The 25,344-nt window shown below is 47.3% G+C and overlaps 1 protein-coding gene across 1 annotated transcript in view; it reads left to right on the top strand.

Moving 5' to 3' along the window:
- The window catches only part of LOC147108604 (uncharacterized), a 67,514-nt gene extending 43,173 nt beyond the window's left edge, over window positions 1–24,341 (top strand). The window contains exons 5-7 of the mRNA XM_086004287.1: window positions 8,611–8,623; window positions 15,016–15,023; window positions 24,050–24,341. Of these exons, the coding sequence (XP_085860413.1) occupies window positions 8,611–8,623; window positions 15,016–15,023; window positions 24,050–24,341 (313 nt within the window). The remainder of the gene's footprint in view (window positions 1–8,610; window positions 8,624–15,015; window positions 15,024–24,049) is intronic.
- Window positions 24,342–25,344: the final 1,003 nt, after the last annotated feature.

Here is a 25,344-nt window from a genome sequence, read left to right as displayed (position 1 = left end):
GCATAGAGAGAGAGGGCATGCGTAAGGATGCATGGATCTTAGTGTCAAGTGGAATGTGGAGGAAGAGACTGCTAAAGCTGAGTGCTGGTGAGGAAAGGCAATAGGGATCAGATTGAGGGTGATGGGAAATTCATACTCACTTTTCCAGTGTGCTGAAGGTCATGAAATATTTTCCGGCACTGAATCCAGGTTCGCCGTGTGACTCCCAAGGAGTTGACCTTCTCAGCCACCTGCATCCACACAGCCTTGGTCTGAGTGGGAGGCCTCTTCCTCCCTGATGAAGGGAACAGGACCTCCCTGTTGGCCCTAGCCCCATCCACCAATGCCTGCAGGGCCGCCTCATCAAAACGAGGAGCTGCTCTTGCCCTCCCGCTTGTCATCTTTCTTGCAGGTCCCTCTGGCACGAAATGGAGGAAGCTTGGAAGCCTGCAGAAGAAGCAAGGCTTGCTGTGGATCTTAAATGCAGCAGCAATGATGGCGTCATCGGAGGGGACTTTCAGTCATGAAAAACCCATTTGCAAAGGCTTCCCACGCGTTGGAAATCAATTGGCCACTTAAGTTAAAATTGCATCAATCTCCCACATCTATTTAGATTCATGTGGGAAATACGAAATTCGGATAACACAAAACCATCCGGCACCTGAGTTAAAATCCCCCCCATAAGATACTGAGGGGGCTCGACAAGGTAGATGCAGAGAGTATGTTTCCCCTCGTGGGGAAATCTAGAACTCGGGGGCATAGTTTCAGAATAAAGGGTCGCCCTTTTAGAACTGAGATGAAGAGGAGTTTCTTCTCTCAGAGGGTCATAAATCTGTGGAATTCTCTGCCGCAGAGAGCTGTGGAGGCTGAGTCATTAAATACATTTAAGGTGGAGATAGACAGATTTTTGCAAGATAAGGGGGTAAAGGGTTATGGGGAGCGGGCAGGGAAGTGGCTTTGAACCCACGGTCAGCCATGATCTTATTGAATGGCGGAGCAGGCTCGAGGGGCAAAGTGGCCTATTCCTGCTCCTATTTCTTATGTTCTTATGTTCTTAAGAGGAAGGTCCACCACCACCACTATATCAGGGCAGCTAAGGTAGGACAATAAATGCAGCCTTGACAGTGTCACCCACATCCCATGAAATTGAAAAAAAACTTTTAAAACTTCTCTAATGTTGAAAGCTCTGCAGATATCACACTAAAAAAGCACAATTTACTTCAACTATTTATCTCATTGTTTCTTGGTTTGGTAAAAAAGTAATGGCCTGTATTTTGTGGTCAGTGGCGAACGAACGGCACTCGCCGTTCATTGCACTTACACATGCGTACAGCCGATCAGACGACTTGTGGTAATTAGAGAACCAATACAGCGTCACACCCTCTACAGGAGATCTGGAATCTGTGTGAACAGGGCAAGTGTGGCGGTCCCATTGGTTGTCCTTTACATTGAGATACATAATTCCCTTTAACTTAACTTACTTATGTATGTATAAATTACTTAACTGTATGTATTTAACTTACTTATTTGTATAACTTACCAGTTGGGGCTGTTGCCCCTTTAACTTACCTGTTGGGCCGTTGCCCCTTTAAGAGGCGACCTAACGCGCTGACGTCACGCATCACGTGACGCATGCGCGCCGGCCGCCGGCCCGACTCGGGTTTCCTAGACGGCCGCTGGCACAGCCCGAGCTACCGCGACTTCGGCCGCATCGGCCAGCAGGCGGGGGTGAAGCGATCCTCTATTCCCGCGGCAAGTACCGGCACAGTCCAGCCTTGCAACCTCAGCCTCAAAGGCCAGCCTCCGTACCGGGGAGATGTACCGATGCAACGGTGCAGGTCACGTGACCGCCTAAGCGCACGCGAACATGCTGACGTCACGATGCGGTCACGTGACGCCCAAAGCGCGGGAATATAGAGTAGAGCGTAATGAGGTCATGACGCTCCCCACGGGACTGGGAACTCAGTCCTTGTGGAGTCCCCGCTGGGACAAGACCTACAACATGGTGCTCCTGCAGTCAGCCATCTTACCTGCTGTAATTATCCTGTTCTGGTAAATAAACAACTTATTTATAGTTCGTCGAAGTTAAACTCTTTCATTTAGTGGCGATTTACACGAACCGCTACATTGGTGACCCCACGACGTGAGTACGGGAGCGCATCAATTCCAATGCTACACAAGCAACCAATCAGATGGAAGAATCCTTACTGAGGCATGCAGAGTCTGAACCAGGAAGTGTAAGTTAGAATATTTAATTCAATGTAAAACCATGTACAGAAAGTGAAATGAAGAGAGGGAAAGATGGGAATTAAAAAAGAGAGATAAGAGACAAAGAAATAATAAAAAATTAAAAAAATACATTATTTTATTATTATTTTAAATCTCCAACAGTAATTAAAATCTGAAGGAATGAGACTCCACACTTGTGAAAGTAAATTTTCAGTGCCAGAGAGGTTGTTTGGCAGTAATTAATTTGGCTGTTAAAAATTCACTTACACGTGAACGGACAAGCCCAAACCTTTTCTGGCATGTTTAGTGGGTATGTAGTGGGTAAGTATCGCAACTTCACGCCCTTTGTGTGTTTGAATGCTGAGTATCTCAGCGAGGTGCCGGTATAGCGAAGCTTGTGGAGAAGTAGGGCAACGTCCTGATTTCTGCATCGAACTGCACTTGTGCATCCAACGGAAGTTGCTGTCCAATTTACCCTTTAATAATGATAAGTGCTAATAGCCTCACCGTTATTCTTAATGCAAATTTGGGCCATTGTACTGAAAGATGCTGGTCTCACAGATGTAATATTTATAAAACTATTTACTTTACAAAAATGATTATTTCCTTCCCAAAATCTCTCATTCTCAGTTATTTATTCTACTAAGTGTCCGGGGTAGAGTTTCTGGTTTTGGCGCAATTGCTGATTCCGGCGTAAATTGCGTTCAAAATTGCACCTGTTTTGAAAAGTGATATTTTTCTCTTGAGTTCCGCTCAAACTCACTTGCATATTGCCGAATGCAAAATCTACCTTGAACCAGCGCAATCGGGCAGTGTCTTAAAATGTAACTTCTTTTAAAATTTTGCTTTAAAAAGAAATTCCTTCATATATTTAAAAGTGGTAACTTGGGGCTGGATTTTCTCAATGGGGAGCTTTTGGAGGCGAGACTCCCACTTGTCGGGTTTTAGTCCCGCCTCCATTGACTTGTGGCCAACCCATGCTATTTTCCTTGATTGACCTTGTTAAACCTGCCCAGCGGGCTTAGCAGGTCAAATAAGGGAAAGCCGGTTACAGGTGACGTCAGCGAGTGACGTTTCATCTGTCAAGAGCTTTTGACAGATGAAATGTCAGCGTTTGATGGCTCTGTGCAGCTGTCAAACACTGACAGTCTGTCCTCTAAGTTGAGTCCTTCCACTCAGGCTCAGTTAGAGAGCTCTCCTGAGCAGAAAGCAGAGGCTGCAGCTTTTGACAGTTCAGCGGCCATTCTGCTTTCTGTGCCACTGAGCTGAGGGACTCCCGAGACCTGAAGGGAGGAAGCCTGCAGGAAGAAGTAAAGGTAAGTAAAACTTATTAAAACACTTTACACTTACCTCACACACTTACCTCTCCACACTTGTACTCATTACTCACCTGCACACCGGACATCTCGGCCCCTCTGACCCCCGCAGACCGACAGCCCGCCTCGCTGACCCTGGCGAGGTTCGGAGCCATTGGGAAGCCCACACTTCAGGGCTGAAAATAGGGATTCTCAAAATCCTGTTAGCAGGTAGTTAATTGGCATTAATCCTCTTCCCGTCTCGGGGAGGTGGCTTCCAGCGTGGGTCGGGTACCCGCCTCCTGGGAAGATGGCACGGAGGCAGGTTGGGGGTGTGATGGGTACCCGACCCCAGATTCTGCCATTTTCCCGGCAGTCCCGCCTCCTTACCCGCCTCCCCAGGGCTGGCAAAATTACCCCCTTGGTGAAGTTTAATTAAAACAGCTGAAAAGAGATTTCTCACAAGAAATAGTCACACTGTCAATCCACCACCTCTGAGTAACCCAATTTTAAAAAATTGAAATGCACTTTTAAAAAATATATTAAACTATTTTCTAGTCATATTGAGGTACATTAGTCTGTTTCTTAGTAAATTAAAACAATAATCACTTTTAAAAGCTTTTAAAAGGTGCCTATTACAGTCCTTGCACCCAAAAGAACCTGCTAAATTTTTGGAGCCTCCTCGAAGGCCTGCAAATGAGCGCAATTAGCGGAAACTTCCAATGGTGATTAATTCACCCTATGGGCATGGCCAGTTTTGTGGGCTAGTTTTCTGTTTCCAGCGCGATGTTTTTAATGCTACTGCAAAAGATCACGTCAACTCGAGTTGCGCTAAAGGCAAATTACATTTAAAATTCCGTGAACTTTTGCACGAGTTAGGCTGATTTCGGCGAAATTGCGCCCAAAAATCAGTGCAATCGAGCAGATACTCCAGGCCTTCATTTTTTTCTCTCTCTCTCTTTCACATTGGATGTGTATTATCTGTTTTTTAATTTTACACAATGGCCCAGAAATTCGGGTCGGGGTCTTCCCGCGGGTGCAAGCCCCTGACCTGCACTTACCTACCGTGCTGGCCGTTGGGCTGTGGGCCACCGTGGGATTCCAATCCTGGGCCTCCTCCAACTGCTGGCACGCAGTGCTTGCGTATCCCAGGGGCGCGGTTAGTTCAATGCGTCCCCTGGGATCACGTGGGACATGGAGAGCCAATGGTAGCAGGGAATGCTTCATTTATAAGTAAACCTATAAACACTATAAGCCCCAAAACATCACTAAATCTTCAAATAATTTTTTTTTTAATCACATTTTTTAAATAAACTATAAATTACATGAAATAACTTTTAAACAATAATTTAAATTTTTGAAAAAAATAATTTATTTTCTAACGGGGCTAAAAATAAACTTACCTTTCTTTAAAGTATTTAAAAATAATAAACCTGTGGAAAAAATGTTTTAATTTTAATTAATTCACCACTTACCTTGTAAAAAGCAGGCCCTGTGACTGCTTTTTACATGTCTAACTTCTGGAGACTTACCTTCCCGGGAAAACCTGCAAAAAAAAACAAGTTCAATGCGCACGCGCTGCCTCTCCTGCGCATGCGTTGCACCTCTTAACCCCTTCTTTGAGGGGAACGGAAGTGCCGGTTTCCCACGCATGCGCAGTGCATGCACGAAACCAGCACTTCCATTGGGCTTACGGGTGAGTAACCCATGCGTACTCACCCGTGGAGACCCGAATTTCTGGGCCAATAAGTTTATGTCTTAGGATATAGTTTCATACAGAGTGCATGTTATAGCAAAAATTTTACAACATTGTAGGAAAATGCAGTTTTACAGTTCTGTGCATTAGTGTGATGTGAGTGTGATGACAGTTACTGGTCAGCGAGGAGGATTATGGTGTTGCAAGTATTTACTTAAGCTGTGATATACCTATCAATTCCTCCAATAAAAGGCGAAGAGTTACGAAGGTGACTAAAGGTTTTTATTGACTAAATAACAGCCCACTCTCGTGGGTGATCCGATCCAAGCAGGAGGAATACCAGCCAGTCGCTCACCTTTATACCTGGCCTGGTGGGTGGAGCCAAGGCGGAGTCGGCAGTGGTCATCCCAGGTATAGCAGTGTGGCAAGAGGCGACCTCGTACCGTGATACAATAGTGGTCAGTGATACAGTTATAACGAACAGTGGTGAACAGTGCTAACGATAGTGAACGTGGTTTACCACATTCACCCCTTGTTTAGAATTAAGTCCGGCGGGGTGAAGTGTACTACCAATTCTGGTAGGTCAGTCTGTCCGGAGGCTTCGTAAGCCTCTCCGATCGCCGCAGCGGTGGTGTTGCCTTATCCGGTGCTGGTGCCTTATCCGGTGTTGATGCTGGTGTTTGCGTGGTCGGCGAGGGCTCGTGGGGTTCCGGCATGCCGTCTACCTGGACTGAGGTTGGGGGGGGTGGTGGCGGTGTTTCCGGATCGGCTGAGGGTGCGAGGTCTCGTAGGGAGACAGTGTCCTCCCGCCCGTCTGGGTACGCCACGTAGGCGTACTGGGGGTTGGCGTGCAGGAGGTTCACCCTCTCGACCAGGGGGTCCGTTTTATGGGTCCTCACGTGTTTCCGCAGCCAGACCGGCCCCGGGGCGGTCAGCCAGGTTGGTAGAGTGGTTCCCGTAGTCGACTTCCTGGGGAAAACGAACATTCGTTCATGGGGGGTGGTGTTAGTGGCCGTGCAAAGTAATGACCGGATGGAGTGCAGCGCTGTCGGGAGGACTTCTTGCCAGCGGGAGGTTGGGAGGCCCTTAGACTTTAAGGCTAAGAGGACGGCCTTCCATACCGTCGCGTTCTCTCTTTCCACCTGACCGTTACCTCTGGGGTTGTAGCTGGTGGTCCTGCTTGCTGCAATACCTCTCTCTAGGAGGAATTGCCGGAGTTCCTCGCTCATGAAGGAGGAGCCCCGGTCGCTGTGTATATAGTTCGGGAACCCGAACAAGGCGAAGAGGGCATTCAGGCACTTAATGACCGTGCTACTGGTCATGTCGGGGCAGGGGAAGGCAAAGGGGAAACGGGAGTACTCATCAACGATGTTGAGGAAGTACACATTACGGTCAGAGGACGGGAGGGGCCCCTTAAAGTCGATGCTCAGGCGCTCGAAGGGGCGGGTGGCCTTGATCAGGCTTGCTCGGTCCGGCCTATAGAAGTGCGGTTTGCACTCCGCACAGGTCTGGCAGTTCCTGGTCATGGTCCTGACCTCCTCGATGGAGTAGGTCAGGTTGCGGGCCTTAATGAAATGGTAGAGTCTGGTGACTCCGGGGTGGCAGAGCTGGTCGTGGAGGGTCTGAAGCCTATCGATATGCGCGCTGGCGCATGTCATTCGTGAAAGGGCATCAGGGGATTCGTTCAGCTTGCCTGGCCGGTACAAGATCTCATAATCGTAGGTGGAGAGCTCGATTCTCCATCTCAAAATCTTGTCATTCTTGATTTTGCCCTTCAGCTTGTTATTAAACATGAAAGCCACCGAACGCTGGTCGGTGAGGAGGGTAAATCGTTTGCCTGCCAGGTAGTGCCTCCAGCGCCGTACTGCCTCCACGATCGCCTGGGCCTCTTTCTCGACCGACGAATGTCGGATCTCGGGGCCCTGTAGGGTCCTTGAGAAGAAGGCCACTGGCCTCCCCTCCTGGTTTAGGGTGGCGGCTAAGGCGAAGTCGGAGGCGTCGCTCTCCACCTGAAAGGGGATGGACTCGTCCACTGCGTGCATCGTGGCCTTGGCTATGTCTCCCTTAATGAGGGAGAAGGCCGCGCACGCCTCCTCCGTGAGGGGGAAGGAAGTGGCTTTCAGGAGGGGTCTGGCTTTGTCCGCGTAATTGGGTACCCATTGGGCATAGTAGGCGAAAAGCCCCAGGGTTCTCCTAAGTGCTTTAGGGCAGTGGGGGAGGGGTAGCTCCATGAGGGGGCGCATTCTTTCTGGGTCGGGGCCGATGATTCCGTTCTCCACTACGCAGCCGAGGATGGCAAGGCGCGTGGTGTTAAACACGCATTTCTCCTTATTGTAGGTGAGGTTCAGCCGTTGGGCCGTACGGAGGAATTTCTCCAGATTCGCGTCATGTTCCTGCTGGTCGCGGCCGCAGATAGTGACGTTATCTAGGTAGGGGAATGTAGCCTGCAGTTCGTTCTGGTCAACCATCTGGTCCATCTCCCTTTGGAAGACCGAGACCCCATTAGTGACACCGAAGGGGACCCTAAGGAAGTGGTATAGGCGCCCATTCGCCTCGAAGGCGGTATACTGGCGGTCCTCAGGGTGGATAGGGAGTTGGTGGTAGGCCGACTTCAGGTCGATGGTCGAGAATACTTTATACTGTGCAATCTGATTGACCATGTCAGATATGCGGGGGAGGGGGTATGCGTCCAGCTGGGTATATCTGTTTATGGTCTGGCTGTAGTCGATGACCAGGCGGTTTTTATCGCCGGTCTTTACGACTACGACCTGGGCACGCCAGGGGCTGCTGCTCCCCTCGATAATGCCCTCTTTCAGGAGGCGCCGCACCTCAGAGCTAATGAAGGCTCTGTCCCCGGCGCTATACCGCCTGCTTTTGGTAGCGACGGGTTTGCAGTCAGGGGTAAGGTTAGCAAACAGAGAGGGTGGCGGGACCTTGAGGGTGGAGAGGCTGCAGGTGTTACGCGGTGGGCGGTTTAACGTTTGCTGGTTGTTGACTGTGAGTGGGGGGAGGGGTCCACCGTATGCTAGGGTTACGCTTTGGAGGTGGGATTGGAAGTCCAGCCCTAGTAGGACGGCAGCGCAGAGATGGGGGAGGACGAGGAGTTTAAAGTTTTTATACTCCGTGCCCTTAACCGACAGGGTCACGACACAGTAGCCGCTGATGTCCGTGGCGTGGGACCTCGATGCCATCGAGATTCGGCTGCGCGTTGGTAGGACAGAGAGGGAGTAGTGGCTCACCGTGTCTGGGTGGATGAAGCTCTCCGTGCTTCCGCTGTCGAACAGGCAGGTCGTGGCGTGGCCGTTCACTTTGATGTCCATCATTGACTTGGACAGATGGTGCGGGCGGGCTTGGTCCAGGGTGACGGAAGCTAGTGTGTAGCTGAGCGAGTCGTTGTCATCTGCGGGCGAGGCGGTCGGGCGTGGTGAGTAAAATGGCGTCTCCCACGAGGTAGGGCCCCATGAGGCACTATTGGGGTCGGTTGCCTTAATCAAAGATGGCCGCCCCCATGACTCATGTGTGGGGATGCTGGCCTCAGTTGCCCTAAACAAAGATGGCCGCCCCCATGACTCATGTGTGGGGATGCTGGCCTCAGTTGCCCTAAACGAAGATGGCCGCCCCCATAGTTCGCATGCGGCACTGCTGGCCTCTGAGGATCCGCTCCTGCAGGCCTTGGAGAAGTGGCCTTTCTTCAGGCAGGTTCTACATATGGAGTTCTTGGCTGGGCAGCGCGACCTCGGGTGCTTCTCCTGGCCACAAAAAAAACAGCCGGCGGCCCGATCGCGGATGCCCGATGTCGGGGCCGGTGCCGGGGGTGGCAGGGCCGGTCGGGTCCGGGACGCCGACGCAGAGGTAGGTCCCGGGGGCGGCGCTGGGAAGGGTGCTGTGGTAGGGGTCGGGCCCGAGTCCCAGGGTCGCGAGCAGTACCTGGTGAATGCTTCCTGATCTTGGTGGGCCACTTCCAGGGAGATAGCGAGGGCTTCAGCTTTTTCCATGCTGAGGTCTTTAGCTTCCAGCAGTCTTTGCCGTGAGTACTCGGACCGTAGGCCTTTCAGGAATGCGTCGCGGATATTATCTTCAGTATTTTCGGCTGCCGACACCGATTTAAAGTCACAGTTCCTGGCGAGTGCATATAGCGCCTGTGAGAATTCTGCTACTGATTCTCCTGGCTGTTGCGGCCGTGATCTTAGGAGGTGCCTAGCGTACATGTAGTTTACCGGGGTCCGGTACTTCTGTTTCAGCAGGTTGATGGCGGTCTCGTAGGTAGTCATGTCCTCGATGAGAGTGTATACTCTCGGGCTCAGTTGTGCCTGCAGGACACTTAGTTTGGATGCCTGAGGGACGCTGGATTCTCTCAGGTATGATTCGAAGCAGACCAGCCAGTGTTTAAAGTCTGCGGCTGAGTTTGCTGCTCGTGGGTTCAGGTCCAGGTACGGCGGTCTGAGGGCTCGCAGCCAAGCTGGCTGGTGTGGCTGTGCTCCTGGGAGCTGCGCTGGTGGCTCCTCCGCCGGTTGTGACTCGTTGTCGGACATCATTAAATTTAGTCAATAAAATTGATATACCTATCAATTCCTCCAATAAAAGGCGAAGAGTTACGAAGGTGACTAAAGGTTTTTATTGACTAAATAACAGCCCACTCTCGTGGGTGATCCGATCCAAGCAGGAGGAATACCAGCCAGTCGCTCACCTTTATACCTGGCCTGGTGGGTGGAGCCAAGGCGGAGTCGGCAGTGGTCATCCCAGGTATAGCAGTGTGGCAAGAGGCGACCTCGTACCGTGATACAATAGTGGTCAGTGATACAGTTATAACGAACAGTGGTGAACAGTGCTAACGATAGTGAACGTGGTTTACCACAAGCTGCAAGTACTATATTTAGTTGCTTCTCCCTTTAGAAAACGTTCTTTTTTTTTTCACAGTTCATGATAAAGGAAGGTATTTGTTTCATCCTTACTTCCTACAGTGGATTTATACTATTTGTGAAGCAAGTTCTCCAAAGACCAATTTCTGAACAGATGGTCATTTACCATTATCTGGGCCTGGCTGACTGAGCCCAACTGCAAAGTACAAGGTCATCATCAAGGCACCTCATAAACATCCCCTGTGGTCCCAATGGAAACATCAATTCCCCTCAATGGCACAAAAACAACCTTATCCTAAACAACACTAATAACTTAATTTTATTTAATCACTTATATAAAATGCAGAAAAAACACTTTTTTTGGTGCAGAGGGGCAGGGGGTGGGTGGTGTTCACCACTTGTACCCTCAGTTTAATTTTCTGCCTGGTTCTCATGTGACACTGCTTGTTGCAGTCCTCCATAAATATTGTAGTTCAACAAGAGGATAGGAACATTTACAACTCCTATGATGTATCTCTCTCATACACACTGAATTTGTTCACAGTAGCTGGAAACTTCTGGCACTCAATCCTGAGGTAGAATTTTCAACTCGGGCCTAGGTTGCAGACAGTAGGGCAGATCTATGTTGGAGGTTAATTGTTAAAGGCATTTCTAGCATCAGATAACTCATTTTACAGCTGCCTTTTTTCCTCAAATTTGTTATTTTTATATTATTTCTAGATGTCTAGATCTGAGTGAAGAAAAAATAATTGCTGAAAATAATAGGACAAGATTATTGGAATCACTTGATTTCTGGTTTTGGCATAGCTTTGGCAAAACAATCAGGAATTTGAGCACTCAGTGTCATGCTGGTTACTCAATAGTAGTTTTTGCTACTTTTGATTTGTTCACAAGTGGTCAATCAGATATTGGATAGTGAACAGCTGGACCAAGGCTGAGCGGTGACTGCAATGGTGAAGGACAGAAAAGCAAGTTAGAGCAAGGTGGGGAGAGAAGAAGGGGGAGGAAGAAGTTTAGGGGAGGAGGAAGGGGAGGGCTGTTGGAGATGGAGACAATGTGGAACAGGTGTAGGGAGAGGTGAAGGCAATGGGGCGAGCTGGGGGGAAAGAAGTGGGGAGGAAGGGGGAAGCAGAAGAAGGAGGGGAGAAAGAAGGGGAACAGGAGGAGGATGAAGAAACAGGAGAAGGAAAAAAGGAGGAAGAAGGGATGAGGAGGCAGAAGAACGGGGAAGAAAGGAGGCAAAGGAAGAAGAGTGTGACAAAAATGTGACAACAGGAAAGCAAGTGCACTTGATTTTTAATAAGTTATAGATAGGTACTTTAATATATCTATTATTGCATTGTAGTTAATAGTGACTGTGCAGTGTTAAAAGCAATAATTCAATATCAGAATTATTGTGATCTCATGAAAACCATTTGATTGAATTACATCTTTGTTACAATTCTTTGTACATTCTATACACATTTTGTTGTTTTTATTGATCTTTTCAGAATTGCTGATACGTTGACAACTATTAAAGATTGCATTTTAACATCTCGGCCTTGAAATTATGCTGTGTGAATAATTGTATGGTAATTGTTACACAGGGTCATTTCAAGCTCTGAGTTTTGACAAGGTTCTTAAAGTGTGTTTTGACCCATTCACCGACCTAATTAGTTGCTGCTAGTGTTATAATGTCAATTCTCCTCTATGATTGAACAAGAAGCAGGAAAATATATAAATTTCAGTAAAAATGGACACTTGCGTGCACAATTGAGGTAAGACGGGCAGATTTGAAGGATGAGGTCAGGCAAGTCTCCCTGTTCTCCTCCATTTCCTGCTAGAATATAAACAAGGTCAATGTTAGTTTGTAACTAAAGACTCTAGTACTGTTTGAGCCTCTACCTTGTGTTGGATCCGTGGTTCAGTGGATATGCTATTATTAAATAATCACACGGATGCTGTACATTAACAATAAACAGGTCTTTACTGGAGGAGGGTAGACTCTAGACTGGGGGTACAGAGGCATGCGCAAAGCTTATATACCGGTGTGGTCACTGCCGGTACTACAGTATACAGGAGCTGTAAAAGTAGTTCTGACTTAAAGGCACATACACTACAATCCTCCCCTTTTAGATTAGTAATACCCCTAATATTCAAATAACAATTAACATTTCAACATGTACATTAAACAACAAAAGTCCTTTTGTAGATTCAGACTTTGGGGCGGCTTCCTGACCCTTTCGGGATATCGCCTTTCCGGAGGTTCTTGTTCTTGGTGCAGAGGCGATTCTGACCCCTTTTCATCGGGTAGTTCATCGGGTTCCACTGCTACTGGGTCTGAAGTAGATGCTACCGGTATGTCGGGTTTATCCCCAGGTACTCGAGACATGGGGTTGACGCGTTCCTGTGACGCTAAGATCTGATCGACGTGGCATCTCACAATGTTCTCCCCGACGTCCACTGTGTACATTAATGGCCCCTGCCTTGTACATATCGTTCCGGGTTGCCATTTCTCTGTTCGATAGTCACGGGCCAAGACTGGTTGCCCTACATTGAAGCTCCTTGTCGGCTTCTCATTGATGTGCTGGAATTGTTTGTCCTCAAAATTTCTTCGCACATTCGGTCTGAGCAAGTCCAGACGAGATCTCAACCTTCGGTTAAAGAACATCATGGCCGGGGTCTGGTTGGTAACTGCATGTGTCGCGTTTCGGTAGGCTAATAAGAAATTGTCCATCTTATGCTGTAGTGGAATTTCATCGCCGCACATGGCCTTTATCGCCTTCTGAAAGGTTTGTACGAACCTCTCAGCCAATCCATTTGTGGCTGGATGATACGGGGCGGATGTGTAATGCCTTACCCCATTCCTTCTCATAAATTTTTGAAACTCTTCAGACACAAACTGTGGTCCATTATCAGAGCAAATCTGCTCTGGCAAACCGTTTCTGGCAAATATGGTCCGCAGGACTGCAATTGTATTCTCTGTAGTGGTTGAGGACATTTTTATCACCTCAGGCCACTTTGAATGAGCATCCACTGCTATTAAGAACATTGAGTCCATGAATGGACCAGTGAAATCAATATGCACCCATTGCCATGGAGAGGAGGGCCACTCCCATGGGTGTAGAGGGGCATGTGGTGGTGCATTTTGGACCTTCTGGCATCCTAAGCAGCTCTTAGTTAGGTCTTCGATTTGTTGATCGATTCCCGGCCACCACACATAAGCCCTAGCAAGGATTTTCATTTTCACTCCTCCCAGATGACCTTCATGTAGCTCATTTAGCACTCTCTCCCTTAACTTGGGTGGAATAACCACTCTGGATCCACACATCACTGTCCCCTGGCATACTGACAGCTGTTCTCTTCTGGATGAGAATGCTGGTAACAGTGAGTCGCCATGTGTTGGCCATCCCCTCACCGTCAATTCATATACCCACGACAGCGTCGGATCATTGCAGGTCTCCATCTCTATATCCGCGTTTGTTACTGGCAATCATTCAATTATTGACGAATAAAATATCTCGATAGGGTCCACTGCTGGTGCTTCCTCCACAGTAGGCAGTGGCAGGCGCGATAGCCCATCAGCGTTCCCATGCTGTTTCGTGCCTTTATATTCTATTTCATATTGATTCGCCCCTAGAAACAGGAACCATCTTTGTAACCGCTGTGCAGTCATCACTGGAACACCCTTCTTAGGATTAAAGATGGAGACAAGTGGTTGGTGGTCAGTCAGCAAGGTGAACTTCTGCCCATGCAGATAGTGGTTGAATTTTTTTACTCCCCATACTAGGCTGAGGGCCTCCCTGTCAATCTGGGCGTAGTTGCACTCAGCTGAGGTTAGTGACCGAGACGCAAAGGCTACTGGCCTCTCCAACCCGTCTGGGTATTTGTGCGACAGCACCGCTCCAATACCATAGGGTGATGCATCACATGCCAAACGAATTGATAGTGCTGGGTTGAAATGGGCCAACACCTCTTTTGATGTGATCAATTCTTTACACTTCTGGAAAGCTCGTCTACGTTCGTCATCCCACTTCCATGGTACCCCTGTTTGCAGTAGGGTGTTCAGCGGGTGTAATACCGTAGACAAATTTGGTAAGAACTTGTGGTAGTAGTTTACCAGCCCGAGGAACGACCTCAGTTGTGATACATTTTCCGGTGCTGGAGCCTTGACTACTGCCTCAATCTTGTCAGGGGACTTATGTAACCCCTCTTCATTGATGACATGGCCACAAACGAGATCTGTTTCTGGAAAAACTCGCACTTGTGGCGATTAGCTCGTAGCCCATGCTCCTTTAATCTGGTGAGCACCTTCTCCAAATTGGCGAGGTGATCACCGTCATTTTCGCCCGTGACCAAGATGTCATCCAAATAACACTGGGGCCTAGAAATTCAGTTGCTTGCGCCAGCCGGTAGCGCCTTAGGAGGAGGAGCTGTTGGGCGCTAGGCGGCTAGCGGCCGGGCGCAGCGCGATCTGCGCCTCTCCCCAACTTCACTAAAGATTTAGCGTCGGCACAAAGTCTTTGCGCGCGCTCAGCTGCGCGCGCAGATCCTGACGTCACTTCATCGTGCAACGCCCTTTGTGCGCCCCAAACCGGAACTTCAGTGGCGCCGCCCTTCCTTGCGCCTGGCGCCCCCAGCGACTGGTAGAGGGGAACGGTTCCCAGTCGCTGCGGGGTGCGGGGGGCGCTATTTAAAGGGGACTCCTCCTGCATTATAAGTGACAGCCATTTTGTGCCAATCCTTCTGTGTGAGAGACAAAGGCAGAGAGCTTTCTGGTTTGACTCAGCGCTCGCACAGGTACTTCTGGCTTCAGGCCAGAGCTTTGCACTTGGATTTCACTTTCAGTGCCATAGCCTTGAGTCGCCACATATATTGTAATGGGGGCTACAATGGGTGGAAATGTTGGCTTTCTGCATTGCATTCAAAGGGATCAGAGACGCCGTGAGAGAGTGCCAGTCATGGCCAGATGGAGAAGGGCCACAGGTGTTGGCACAGGAGGCCTTACCCACCCAGGGTATACCGCCAGCACTTCTCATATCTGAACATGTCTGAGGAGCAGTGTGTTCGGAGGCTGCGATTCAGAAGGGAGGTGGTCACTGAGATCTGCCACCTGCTTCGCAGAGATCTGCAGCCACAGCTGAGGAGCAGGACGTCTCTGTCGGTGGCAGTGAAGGTGACGGTGGCTCTCAAATTCTATGCCACCGGCTCCTTCCAATCCACTACTGGGGACATTGCCAACATCTCCCAGTTTGCGGTACATTGCTGCATCCGACATGTGAACAAGTCCCTTTTCAGAAGGAGACGTCAGTACATCTCCTTCCCCATGGCCCTGGACAAGCAGCAAGAGCGTACAATGGGATTTGGAAGAATAGCGGGCTTCCCCATGGCCCAGGGCGTAGAACTGATGAACCAGCATTGGTCAGGCCTTGCTTCAGGGCTGCAGTGCGCAGGGCATGGCAGCCAGACAAGTCCACCCTCCCCCTTTAAGAGCTGACCGGCGCCAGAGTGTATGCCGTCAATCAGCAAGTCGCCGCACCTGCGCTGCGCCCGCCCTCGGGGGTATCGCCCCGGACCGCCGGCTTAGCGCCTAATGATAGTCGTGCATCGCCTGTTTTAGCGCAGCAGCAACCTCTTGGGGCGATGCGACTGAATATCGGCGAAGGTGGTGCGAACTTGTGCCGGGCGCAAACTTTAGCAGCCGCCCGACTGTAGTGCCCCGAACGTGGCTATACTGAATTTCTAGGCCTGGGTCCCTGGAATCCCTTGCAGGACCTGATCCATCGCCCTTTGCCTGATAGCCGGAGCCGTGGCTACTCCAAACACCAGCCGGTTGTATTGATAGAGACCTTTATGTGTGTTGATCGTAAGGTAATGTTTTGAAGCTTCTTTGCAAGTGCGCCTGGGCTAGATCAATTTTGGTGAAGCGTTTACCTCCAGATAGCGAGGCGAAAATATCCTCAATTCGTGGAAGCGGATATTGCACCGTGTAAAGTACTGGGTTCACTGTCACCTTAAAATCCCCACAGATGCGGACATTCTTTGGTTCCCCAGGCGTATTACTCAACGACCTCTTCATTACAGGAACGATGGGTGTAGCCCACTCGCTCCAGTCCACTTTGGACAGTACTCCTGAACGTTCCAACCCTTCCAGCTCTGCTTCAACGGCTGGTCTGATCGCATAAGGCACTGGTCTGGCCTTCAGAAACTTTGGGCTTGCATTTTCCTCTATTTTAATCATTGCTGTTATTCCTTTTAGTGTTCTTAGTCCCTCCTGGAACACTTCTTTTGCGTCAGTTAGCATTTATGACAGTCGTCCAGGTGTGACGTCGTCATCCTTTTTGGACTCAACCTTCAGTGCCTGTATGGAATGCCAATCTAATTGTATCTCCCGGATCCATTCACGTCCTAGCAGTGGTGGTCCTCCATTTGGCAATACATATATATCCATTTTAGGTATTTCCTGGCCTTTATATGTCACTTTCTCCCTTATTTTTCCTTTGGGGTAGACTTTTTGCCCCATATACGTCTTCAAGACAATCTCTGTAGCTTTCAAGGGTATGTGTGAAAATAGCCATTTGTAGTCTCTTTGATTTATGACTGTTAGAGCTGACCCTGTGTCCAATTCCATTTTCACTTGGACTCCGTCTATCTTGAGTGTAACCCAGATAGTCTGGTGATCCTCCATTTCTGTTACCTTATGTAGTTTCAGGCAACCCAGCGCCTTGCTTCCGGAGTCTGTGTCACTTTTCTTTTCGTCTGAACCACTGTCCATCACCTGGTGTACCTTTTTGTACTTCTCCTGTGGAGATTTCTTACTGTTGGTTTTCTTCCCAGACCTGCAGACTCTTGCTATGTGTCCTGCTTTCCCACACTGTCTGCACACTTGGTCCTTGAACCAACAATCTTTCTGGTCATGTGTTGTTCTGCCGCAGCGATAGCACTTCCCTGTTCCATAGGACATTTCATTGGTGCCATATTCTTGCGGTCTCCATTGTATCTCTGCAGCGCCCCTTGCGGCTGCTTCATGTGATACTGCCATACTGAAAGCTTTGTCCAGCGTAAGGTCCTTTTCTGATAGAAGCCGTTTCTGGGTTCCTTCATTTTGTAACCCACACACAAACGTGTCCCTTAACGTATCTGCTAGTCCCGCTCCAAACTGGCAGTGTTTCGATAGCTTGCGCAGTTCCGTTAGGTACTCAGCATTGCTTTTGTCTTTGTGTTGGTTCCTTTTATGGAACTTAAATTGTTCTGCTATCAGCAGTGGTGTGGGGTTTAAGTGGTCCTGTAGGATTTCTACTATGCTTTCAAAATTCTTGTTTACCGGCTTCTCTGGGGTTATTAGATTTCGCAGTAACCCATAAGTTTTTGCACCCATGGAATTTAACAGAACCAGTGCTTTATTAGCATCTGGCACTTCATTCGCCCTGCAGTACACCTCAATACGTTCCACATATGTCGCCCAATCTTCAACTTCATTGTCGAACGTAGAGATACTGCCACTCTTCGGCATCCTTGGATGTGAGTTAACTGTCACAAATGGCGCCTCCCGCGCTTCCCCTTCTTCTCCGCTGGCACAAAATGGCATCTCCCGTGCTTTCCTTCCTTCCCGCGCTCGCCCTTCTTCTCCGCTGTGGCTTCTAAAAATGGCGCCTCCCACGCTCTTCCTTCTTCTCAATGGCATCTCCCCTGTTCAGCCCGTGAGCCCTGGCTGTGCTCTGCACGTTCTTCTTTTTATATTTTTCGACGCCGCTCAGTCTAGAACCCGGCTGTTTCTTTACCCTCTCTCTCTCCGGTTTGTTTTCTTTTTCTCGACGCCGCTCGGTGTTCAACCCCCGGTTGCGCCCTGCGCTCTTCACCCTCTGTCTTACCCCGTCGACGCTGCTCAGCTTTCTCTCCGCCGTCGGTCGGCTCCCGCCACCGCTGCTCGGGAAGGTTCTGCGCTGGACCTGTCGTCGGGCTCTTACTGCTCGTCATGGCTGGGGAACCAAGCCCGGCTCTCCACAGCCTCCCCTGCGAAGCTGAATCTCTGCCTGACTGCTGGATGGTTGCTCGTGGTCGACGCCCGTGTTCCTGGCCTCGACTATTTTTTTTTTTATATTGCAGGTAGATTCGAATTGACACCCGTCGCCACTGTTGGATCCGTGGTTCAGTGGATATGCTATTATTAAATAATCACACAGATGCTGTACATTTACAATAAACAGGTCTTTACTGGAGGAGGGTAGTCTCTGGACTGGGGGTACAAAGGCATGCGCAAAGCTTATATACCGGTGTGGTCACTGCCAGTACTACAGTATACAGGAGCTGTAAAAGTAGTTCTGACTTAAAGGCACATACACTACACCTTGCTTTACTGGTCCTTTTCAAATTTCAATATTGGTGCCTGAACTCAAACAATAGTGGATAACTTTCAATTGCTACTGGAATGTGGAAGACGTGATTGGTTGGCATCTGATGATTTGTTCCATCAGTAACTAGTGGTGTTCCGCAGGGGTCAGTGCTGGGTCCCCAACTCTTTACAATCTATATTAACGATTTGGAGGAGGGGACCGAGTGTAACATATCAAAGTTTGCAGATGATACTAAGATGGGGGGGAAAGTAGTGAGTGAGGAGGACATAAAAAACCTGCAAGGGGACATAGACAGGCTAAGTAAGTGGGCAGAGATTTGGCAGATGGAATACAATACTGGAGAGTGTGAGGTTATGCACTTTGGCAGGAAAAATCGTAGAGCAAGTTATTATCTTAATGGCAAGAAACTGGAAAGTACTGAAGTACAAAGGGATCTGGGGGTCCTGGTGCACGAAACTCAAAAGGTTAGTATACAGGTGCAGCAAGTGATTAAGAAGGCCAATGGAATGTTGGCTTTCATTGCTAGGGGGATAGAATATAAAAATAGGGAGGTATTGCTTCAGTTGTACAAGGTATTGGTGAGACCGCACCTGGAATACTGCGTATAGTTTTGGTGTCCATACTTAAGAAAAGACATACTTGCTCTCGAGTCAGTACAAATAAGGTTCACTCGGTTAATCCCAGGGATGAGGGGATGGACATATGAGGAGAGATTGGGACTCTACTCATTGGAGTTCAGAAGAATGAGAGGCGATCTTATTGAAACATATAAGATTGTGAAGGGGTTGGATTGGGTGGATGCGGGGAGGATGTTCCCGATGATGGGTGAAACTAGAACTAGGGGGCATAGTCTTAGAATAAGGGGCTGCTCTTTCAAAACTGAGATGAGGAGGAACTACTTCACTCAGAGGGTGGTAGGTCCATGGAATATGCTGCCCCAAAAAGCTGTAGAAGCTACATCATTACATAAATTTAAAACAGAAATAGACAGTTTCCTAGAAGTAAAGGGAATCCAGGGTTACGGGGAGCGGGCAGGAATTTGGACATGAGTCTAGGTTCGGATCGGTCATGGCCCTGTGGGTAGCGGAGCGGGCCCAGGGGCCGTGTAGCCTGATCCTGCTCCTATTTCGTGTGTCTAATTCTGCTGGATTCAGGAGATGGTTCTGTGATAGTAGATTGGCGGTTAGGATCAGATCAGCCATGATCTTATTGAATGGCGGAGCAGGCTCGAGGGGCCGATTGGCCTACTCCTGCTCCTATTTCTTATGTTCTTATGTTCTTATGAGGCTATCTGCTGTTGGAATTGATTATCCACAGGTTTTTTAAACATGGGTATAAATACATCAGCGCCTGGTTTCGGGAGCGAAGGCAGGATTGCCACAGGCCATAAAGGGTACCGCTGCATAGTGGTTATGTTACTGGACTAGTAATCCAGAGGCCTGGACTAATTGATCCGGCAGACTTGAGTTCAAATCCCAGCAGGCCTGAGTCCTGCGATATTGAATTTCGAGGGGCCCTAAAACAAGCATTACGTCTCTTATTTACATATGGAAGGGCCTAACGCCCATTTTACGTGGCAGCCAGGGATGCCTCAAAAATCGCCCGACCCAATATGGTTATTCAACGAGGTACAATATCTATCCAACAATGTTCAGTCAATGCTCCGATTTTCAAAAATAGATTTTCTGGTGCCCATAAGATTGACTGCTATTTTACCTAGAAATGTGTCACATTTCTTTGTACCAAATGTCAGCATAAATATTGCTTCCCCAACCCACATGCATTCAAAATGGCCACACTGGCAGGCACCAGGTGTAATACTCCAATTAAAGCAGATGTTTTCATAAGTAATACATGTTAATGAGCAAAATGGTGGTAGGTTTTCAATATTGGATCTTCTACCACCATCAACTCCACTCACAGTTTACAATACCAGTGAACAAATAGTTTAATTTTGTTTTTATTCCTCCCTGTTTCAATTGAAATTGATTGTTTCACCCTCCTCTCCCAAAGCTTTTGGGTCCTTGGTGAGATATGCATCAGCTTCTCCCCAGAATCTTGCCTCTTGTAGGAGGGCGGGATCACTGCTGATCATCCTGCCCACACATAAGCACTTTTGGCCAGGTTCATTGGATAACAATCTGGATCAGGAACCCCAACTAATCTTTTTTACTTCCCTAAGCCAGGGCTGCTGATGTCAATTGTAGCCTCCCTCCCACCACCTTGGCTGAGATCACCTAACTCAGCGCAAGAAGAGTTGGGTGTTGTCCTGGTCCATATAGCTCCGCTACACACTGGTTTAATTAGCTGATTCACCGGGGCAGTGGTTTAATTATTTTTGAGTACTCTTTGTGGTACTCGGTGAGGGACTTCAGTTATGTGGAGAGCCGAAAGAAGCCGCGATTTTTCTCCTCAGAGAAGCTTAGGGGGGTATTTAATAGATGTGCTCAAAATTATAGCGTTGATCAGGAGAAACTGATTCCACTGGCAGCAGGGTTGATAACCATAGGGCATGGATTTAAGATCATCGGCAAAAGAACCAGAGGGGAGATGAGCAGTGTTGCCTTTCATTTTAATTTTTTTATTCAAAATACCGTGCGTGCGTGGTTTTTCCCTATTTAAAAGTTGGTGAGCTGGCTGCATGGGAGCTTCGGAGTGCTGCATGGCCACGCAGCTTAAAGGGAGCATTTGAGATGAGAAGAACACTTTTGAACGCTGCGAGTTGTTGTGATCTGGAATGTACTGCCTGAAAGGGCGGAGGAAGCAGATTCAATAGTAACGTTCAAAAGGGAATTGGATAAATACTTGCAAAGGGAAAAATATCAGGGTTATGGGGAAAAAGAAGGGGAGTGGGATTAATTGGATAACTGTTTCAAAGTGCCGGCACAGGCATGATGGGCCGAATGGCCTCCTTCTGTGCTGTATCATTCTCTGATTAACAAACACACTAGTCTGATATTTTAATAACAAATAAGTATGCTTGGAAAAAAGCTAAACATTTATATCCAGGAAAGGAAAGCATTTTATATTTAAATTAGTTCACTGCAGCATGCTGTGATACATTCACACGTAGTGATACATCTACGATAATCTCTGGCACCATATTTCAGGAAGAAATCTGCCTTAATTAGAAAGGAACTGTCTCTTTTTGATATTTTCTCACAGAAAGTAAAGTGAGTTCTGTTCTCCAACATTGAAATTTATACTTTTAAAAGGACAGTTATTATAACTATTAATATATTTTCTGTTTTCTAAAGAGTAACTTATGGGGAAACAGCTCTTAAAATGATCTAACTGTGCAAAGGATCTGAAATAAATGCTTTCTTCAAAATAGAGTTCTGGCATTTTATAGTTAGAATAGTTCAGTGGACAGCCATGGAGAACTTTGATAACTTCAGCAAAGGTATAAAGTGAAATTTGAACTACAGCCTTCCCATCCTTAATTATGTTTTTCATTAATAAAAGCAATATACCATCTGTTCCAAATAATAAAACCACATGGAAGCGTTAAAACAAACACTTCACTCATTTATTAAATGAGCAATAAACTCATGAATCATCACATTTGTATGTGTTTTTAATTCAACACAGCAGTTCTGTAACCTTATTAAATTTCAGCACCATCGACAGTTTGATGTTGTTGCAGGACTGGGTGCTGCAGTGGGTTAGCGCACTATCCTTTCACCCGAGGACCTGATATGGAATCCAGCCCAGAACGAGAAACTGTGAATCTTTTCTCTCTCACTGGCTGTGAGGATCTTACTTGAAATGCGTTAGGGCAGCATCAGCCCATTTATTATTGTTACTGCCATATAATGGACTAATTCACTGGCGTGACACGTGTCTTGTATTGAGATATGATATGAATGGCAGTGATATTCTGTGGAGGACAACAGGCCAAGGTTGAATAGTTAAGGTGCAGCAATAGAAGAATATTTTGAAGTTTTGCTTGATTACCTTTGGCGATCAGGAAAGATTTATTTCAAAACCCTCTTTCAGGTGATTAAATGGGTGGGTTAAAGTTCCTATACGGTTGATATATATCAAATTCCCAATTTTAACTCTGTGTGGGAATTGGGCAGGAGCACATAATCTGTGCAGTATTGAGAGAGTACTGAAGGAATGAGACTCCACACTTGTAAAAGTTAATTTTCAGTGCCAGAGAGGGTGTTTGGCAATAGTTAAGACTTATCATGCTGTTAAAAATTCACTTACACTGGAATGGACAAGCCCTAACTTTTTCTGGTGAGCTCAGTGGGTATCTACCACGTAAGTACAGCAACTTCATGTCCTTCTATGTGTTTCAATGCCAGGTCTCTTGGCAAGATATTGATATAAAAAGCTTCTGGAGGAACAGGGCAACTTGGACAGCAACTTCCTGATTTCTGCGTTTAACTGCTGTCGCTGGAAGTTGCTGTCCCATTTACACTGTAATAACGGTGAGCGCTGATAGCCTCATCGGTATTTTTACTGCAAAATCCTGGCCAATAAAAAACATAGAATCAACAGTATTGCATTAAAGATAATTTACTAGGGAGCAACATTCTCTCTTACCCATTTCACTTGAACTGATTAATTAAATAAACTATTAAAGATTTAGATTACCCCAAAAGTTGTACAGAGAATTATGTTACTTCCAAAAAAGATTTAATTGCTGTTCCATCCATAATAGGGATTGACCAAATTTATTTAATCTATTCTTTGAAGAGGGTGCAACCCCCTCCCCCAAGTAATTGTTGCAGGTTTTTAAATTAAGCAGTCCTAAAATGTTTGCGAAACTAACCCCTTGATAAGATGGAAGGACTTGAGATGTATCCCCGGCCCCACACATCACCGTCAAACCATTGATTGGCAGGGAATCAACTGTGTAAGAAAAAGGAGATATTCTCTCTCTGTATGCATGATGCAAAATTAAGAGCTAGTAAACGGTGTGGTAGATGTACAGCTAAATCAGTCATTTGATAGATTCCTCATTTTTATAAGTTTCATAATGTTATGGTATGTTATTATGCGTTTAATACCTGAAAGGTGACAGATGGTATTTCCCTTCATCTAAATTTTAGTTTTTTTTATTGTTTTTATTATTAACTTAATAGCTTACCTCGGGTTTGTAGGCAAAAGTTTATATATATTCTGAAATGCACCTCTTGTATTTAGCAGCAAATTTTTTAAAGAACAAAATTACCCTGAATATTGTCAGATTTGCAACCTCTCTCCGCTCCAAAGTTCTTATATGTGTTGTTGCCTCTCAAATCACTGCAGTTCCCTGTTTGAATCTCTCCAATCAGATTTACTCCCTGATACAGCACTGCAACAGCCATAACTAAAGTCATAAAGACATCGGGGGCAAAATTTGGGCAGCTATGAGGCCCCTTAAAGTTCCAAAATGACGTTAATGGTAAAGGGTTTATCACACGGGCACCTAATGTCCACTGGCAGTATGCAGAGTAGGCAGATCATAACGTCAATCAGCATGCAATGCTGAATTGATGCCAGCGGTGCCATTTTGGTGTTCCACGCTGCAGCCTCTCACAGCTGAACACGCATTAATGGCATGAAGGACACCCACCACCAGCTCTATTTAAAGGGATCATCTACTAACCTGCCTACAGGTTAGTTGCTGGTTTATTTCTTCTGGCTACTGTTGTAATTGTATAGAAATATAGAAGATAGGAGCAGGAGTAGGCCATTCGGCCCCTCGAGCCTGCTCCGCCATTCAATGCGATCATGGCTGATCATCCAAATTCAGTACCCGGTCCCTGCTTTCTCCCCATACCCCTTGATCCCTTTAGCCTTAAGAAATATATCCAACTCCTTCTTGAATATATTTAATGTATTGGCCTCTACTGCCTTCTGTGGTAGAGAATTCCACAGGTTCACCACTCTCTGGGTGAAGAAATTCCTCCTCATTTCTGTCCTAAATGGCCTACCCCTTATCCTTAGACTGTGACCCCTGGTTCTGGACTCCCCGACCATCGGGAACATCCTTCCTGCATCTAGTCGGTCCAGTCCTGTCAGAATTTTATAAGTTTCAATGAGATCCCCTCTCATTCTTCTAAACTCCAGCGAGTACAAGCCCAATCGACCCAATCTCTCCTCATATGTCATTCCTGCCATCCCAGGTATCAGCCTGGTGAATCTTCGCTGAACTCCTTCCATGGCAAGAACATCCTTCCTCAGATAAGGCGACCAAAACTGCGCACAATACTCAAGATGTGGTCTCACCAAGGCCCTGTACAACTGCAGCAAGACATCCTTGTTCTTCTACTCAAATCCTCTCGTTACGAAGGCCAACATGCCACTTGCCTTCTTAACCGCCTGCTGCACCTGCATGTTCACCTTCAGCGACTGGTGCACAAAGACACCCAGGTCTCATTGCACTTCCCCTTCTCCCAATCTATTGCCATTCAGATAATAATCTGCCTTCCTGTTTTTGCCACCAAAGTGGATAACCTCGCATTTATCCATGTTATATTGCATCTGCCATGCTTTTGCCCAATCACCCAATCTGTCCATATCATCCTGGAGTTTCTCAGCATCCTCCTCACAGCACACACGCCCACCCAGCTTTGTGTTGTCTGCAAATTTGGAGATATTACATCTAGTTCCCTTGTCTAGATCATTAATATATATAGTGAATAGCTGGGGCCCAAGGACCGATCCCTGCGGTACCCCACTAGTCACTGCTTGCCACTCGGAAAAAGAGCTGTTTATTCCAACTCTTTGCTTTCTATCTGCCAACCAGTTCTCTATCCAAGTCAATACCTTGCCCCCAATCCCATGTGCCTTAACTTTACATGCTAATCTCTTATGTGGGACCTTATCAAAATGAGTTTTGGGTACTTTCTATAGTTGGTTAAAAATAGTCTACAGGGAGTGGTCTACTTTTTTGCTAACCTAAAGGCATTGAGCATGACTAGGAGAATGAGCGGAGGCCTCACAGAGCAGGACAA

Source organism: Somniosus microcephalus, chromosome 13 (genome assembly GCF_052327205.1).
Source record: "Somniosus microcephalus isolate GS21.2 chromosome 13, FLI_Smic_1.0, whole genome shotgun sequence".
In the NCBI taxonomy this organism is placed as follows: Eukaryota; Metazoa; Chordata; class Chondrichthyes; order Squaliformes; family Somniosidae; genus Somniosus; species Somniosus microcephalus.
This window is presented reverse-complemented; position numbering and strand designations above follow the sequence as displayed.